The sequence below is a fragment of the Oenanthe melanoleuca genome, unplaced genomic scaffold, assembly GCF_029582105.1.
Source record: "Oenanthe melanoleuca isolate GR-GAL-2019-014 unplaced genomic scaffold, OMel1.0 S001, whole genome shotgun sequence".
NCBI classification, from domain to species: Eukaryota; Metazoa; Chordata; class Aves; order Passeriformes; family Muscicapidae; genus Oenanthe; species Oenanthe melanoleuca.
In genome coordinates, this window is record NW_026612650.1 from 7456179 (window position 1) to 7459847 (window position 3669).

General features: G+C 54.8%; 1 protein-coding gene across 1 annotated transcript; it reads left to right on the top strand.

Annotated features, from left to right (window-relative positions):
- The first annotated feature begins 574 nt into the window (after positions 1 to 574).
- Positions 575 to 3041, top strand: LOC130266187 (olfactory receptor 14I1-like). Its single transcript, XM_056515555.1, has 2 exons — positions 575 to 800; positions 2026 to 3041. Exon 2 carries the CDS (start codon positions 2049 to 2051, stop codon positions 2979 to 2981), a length of 933 nt encoding a protein of 310 aa, XP_056371530.1. The 5' UTR covers positions 575 to 800; positions 2026 to 2048; the 3' UTR covers positions 2982 to 3041.
- The last annotated feature ends 628 nt before the right edge of the window (positions 3042 to 3669 follow it).

Here is a 3669-nt window from a genome sequence, read left to right on the forward strand (position 1 = left end):
GGCTGCAGAGGGCACAGGGATGGGCAGCAGCTGAAAGGCCCTGCCAGAGCCAACTGCTGCAGCACTTGGGCCATGGCTGCTGGCCCTGGGCCTGAGGCCAGCAGGGGACAAGTGAGCCTTGCTGGGCTGGGGCCTCATTGCCTCCTTGTCCCTGCTCAGCAGCCTGGCAGGGGCCGCCCCATGGTCCTGCCCTTGGCATTGCACATCCGCAGAGCCCAGTGCCCTGGGAAGAGCCCTGAGCAATGAGGGAGGGACAGGATCTGCCTTGGCAGGGGCTGGGGCTCAGACCTTGCCCCTCTGCATTCCTGAAACACATCCAGGTTTGCTCAGCACCAGAGACACCTTTACATTGCTTGTTCCTACTTGTCTCCAGTGCCTCCATTGTTCTGCTCTAACCGGAACCCTGGAAGACTTTCTTAGCGAGGTCTCTCAGTGGGACCCATTAAAACTTCAAGAAACTTTGAAGTTTCAATTTAATTTTGAGTTCTTTAGAGGTTTTTTTGAAAAACACTCTCTCAGGGACAGAATCTAGTTTAAAAAAGAACAAACTCCTGAGCAGGTCATTAAAGTCATTGTGTTGTGTCTCCTGGCACAGAGAGAGATACTAGCAACCAGGAAAAGCTTCAAAAAGACATTTCTGCTGAGGAGCAGCTCCTCTCCCAGCCCAGCAGGGCTCAGGGCACTGCCTGCAGGCACTGAGGGGACAGGAGCCAGGCACAGACAGGCTAAAGGCAATCAGGACTGGGAAGACATTGAGCTGAGACTTCACTTGGGGAAACATCTTCACAGCCCTGGACATGGTGAGTGTGTGGGTGCAGGGCAATGTCCCCTGTGCTCCTGGAGGGATGTCCTGGAGCCAGCACAGCCCACAGCCTGGGGGATGTGTCAGGAGGACTCTCCCAGTTTCTCTGAGGCACACGAGGAGGAGGAGGATGTGCTGCAGAGCGGGGCTGCCCTGGGCACCATCAGAGGGACAGGGCAGGATGGCTTCTGCTGCCAGGGACGGCTGCAGGGGCTGAAGCTGGGGCTGCAGCCAGGGCTGCCCAGGACTGTCCTGCGGAGCAGCTCCTGTAGCCCTCAGGGCTCTTGGCCAGCCCAGGGCATGTGCCACCTGCCAGGGGCAGCGCTCAGCCTGCCTGGCAGCTCCCCATGGACTGTGGGGAGAAGCTGGAGGTGGAAGGAGCCACCCCCATCAGGGCAGATTCCTCCTGCTGTGGAGATGGTGCTGATGGCCAGGGCTGCTCTCAGCTTTCTCCTCAAGGGAAGGGAAAGGGGCTGTCAGGTGTGTCTGTGTCACTGAGACCCCTGCACTGTCCCACTAGGGATCAGCAGATCTGTCTCTGATCTCCCTCCCAAAGTGCCTCCTCACCCTCCTCTGCCTACAGACAGCAGCAGCAGCACCTTGGCTTGCAGCATTTCAGTTTGTCTGAGCTGCCCTTAAGGCCCTGCTGGCAGTGAGATGCTCCTGGGCAGTGCCCTGTGCTGGGAGGGGTGTGCAGGGCAGAGCTGAGCCCCCAGGGCTGGGCTGGGCTCTGAAGCACTGACAGGGAAAAGTCTTGGATAGAGAGAAATATCTCCCAGTAGGCACAACTCCAGGCAGCAGAGAGCAAGAGCAACCCTTGATATCCCTCTCTCTCTTCATCTGCACAAAGCAAAAAAGAGTTTAAGGAAAATTATTTTGAAATTAGACACTTCAAAAAGGGTGTTTTTTTGAAAGCATGTTTAATGTGAGTCACCCTGAAATAGAGAGAGGTGAAATGACTGAAAGGCAGCTGTGTGGTACCAGCAGATGTGACTGCACTGGGGCACAGGGAGCCCTGTTTTCCCTCTAGGCTCCCCAGTGTCCAGGCTGAGAGCAATGCGGAGGATGAGGAAGTAACTCAGCAGCAGCAAATACTCTAACTCAAAAAAGTTTAGCAAAGTTCCCTCCATGGAAGAGCAGTGTGTTGATCGGATTCCAAATAAAATAGTATAGAATCCAGGCAAATATTCTGATCTTAACTTGTCAATGTTTTCTTTCAACAGCTCACAATGCCCAGAGAGAAGAAATGTCCAACAGCAGCTCCATCAGCCACTTCCTCCTGCTGCCATTGGCAGACACGCAGCAGCTACAGCTCCTGCACTTCTGCCTCTTCCTGGGCATCTCCCTGGCTGCCCTCCTGGGCAGCGGCCTCATCATCAGCGCCATAGCCTGCGGCCACCACCTGCACACCCCCATGTTCTTCTTCCTGCTCAAGCTGGCCCTCACTGACCTGGGCTGCATCTGCACCACTGTGCCCAAAGCCATGCACAATTCCCTCTGGGACACCAGGAACATCTCTTACTCAGGATGTGCTGCACAGCTGTTTTTCTTTGTGTTTTTCACTTCAGCAGAGCTTTCCCTCTTGACCATCATGTGCTATGACTGCTATGTGTCCATCTGCAAACCCCTGCACTACGGGACCCTCCTGGGCAGCAGAGCTTGTGCCCACATGGCAGCAGCTGCCTGGGCCAGTGGCTTTCTCTATTCACTGCTGCACACGGTCAATACATTTTCCCTGCCCCTGTGCCATGGCAATGCCCTGGGACAGTTCTTCTGTGAAATCCCACATATCCTCAAGCTCTCCTCCTCAGACTCCTTCCTCAGGGAATTTGCGCTCATTGCTATCAGTGTTTGTTTGCTATTTGGTTGTTTTGTGTTTATTATTTTCTCCTATGAGCAGATCTTCAGGGCCGTGCTGAGGATCCCCTCTGAGCAGGGACAGCACAAAGCCTTTTCCACCTGCCTCCCTCACCTGGCTGTGATCTCCCTGTTTGTCAGCACTTCGTCATTTGCCTATCTGAAGCCTCCCTCCATCTCCTCCCCATCCCTGGATCTGTCACTGTCAGTTCTGTACTCAGTGGTACCTCCAGCCCTGAACCCCCTCATCTATAGCCTGAGGAACCAGGAGCTCAAGGCAGCAGTGTGGACACTGATGACAGGATGGTATTGGAAGCATTAAACTGCTTGCCATTTTCTGTAAATCACTTCTAATAAAAGTCCTCTTTGACACTTTTTTTTCATTTGCTTGCAGGATATTTTTACTTTGTTTTAAGTTCTTCATATTGTCACAAAGAAAATCCTTTCATTGTACTATTTTTCATTTTCTCCATCTTTCCTGTGGCCACAGACTGTGTCAATGAGGGGCTGTGTTCTTGGTGCCTTTAAACAAACAAAAGGATCTCCCAGCAAAGTTTTTGCAAAGAGGTCCTTTTTGTCCCTTTCTCTGGAGCTGCAGCAGCAATGTCTGTGTGCAGAGCTGGGGCAGATCAGTGCTGGCACAGCAGCTGTGCCCAGCAGCAGCAGCACTTGGTGTTGCCAGTGCTGCTCCCGTGCCACTGCCCCGCTGCCCTCCTGCCCCTCGTGTTGCTGCAGGGCCTGAGTGCTCTCAGGGCCGGGCACAGCCCTGGGGGTGGCAGTGCCGGGGCTGCAGCAGGGACAGGCCATGGGCACTGCTGGAGCAGCGCTGACGCCTCAGGGCAGGGCCTGGGGGCTCCAGGCTCCTTGGCCAGGCTCTCTCTACACTTGGCCAGGCCAATGCTGAGCAGAGAAAACCCCCATAAGCAGCCCCAGGCTGGCCGTGGGCAGGCTGGGGGCAAACAGCATGGCTGGTGCTCTGCAAGGTCCCTGCAAGGGGGAGACCCTGGCAA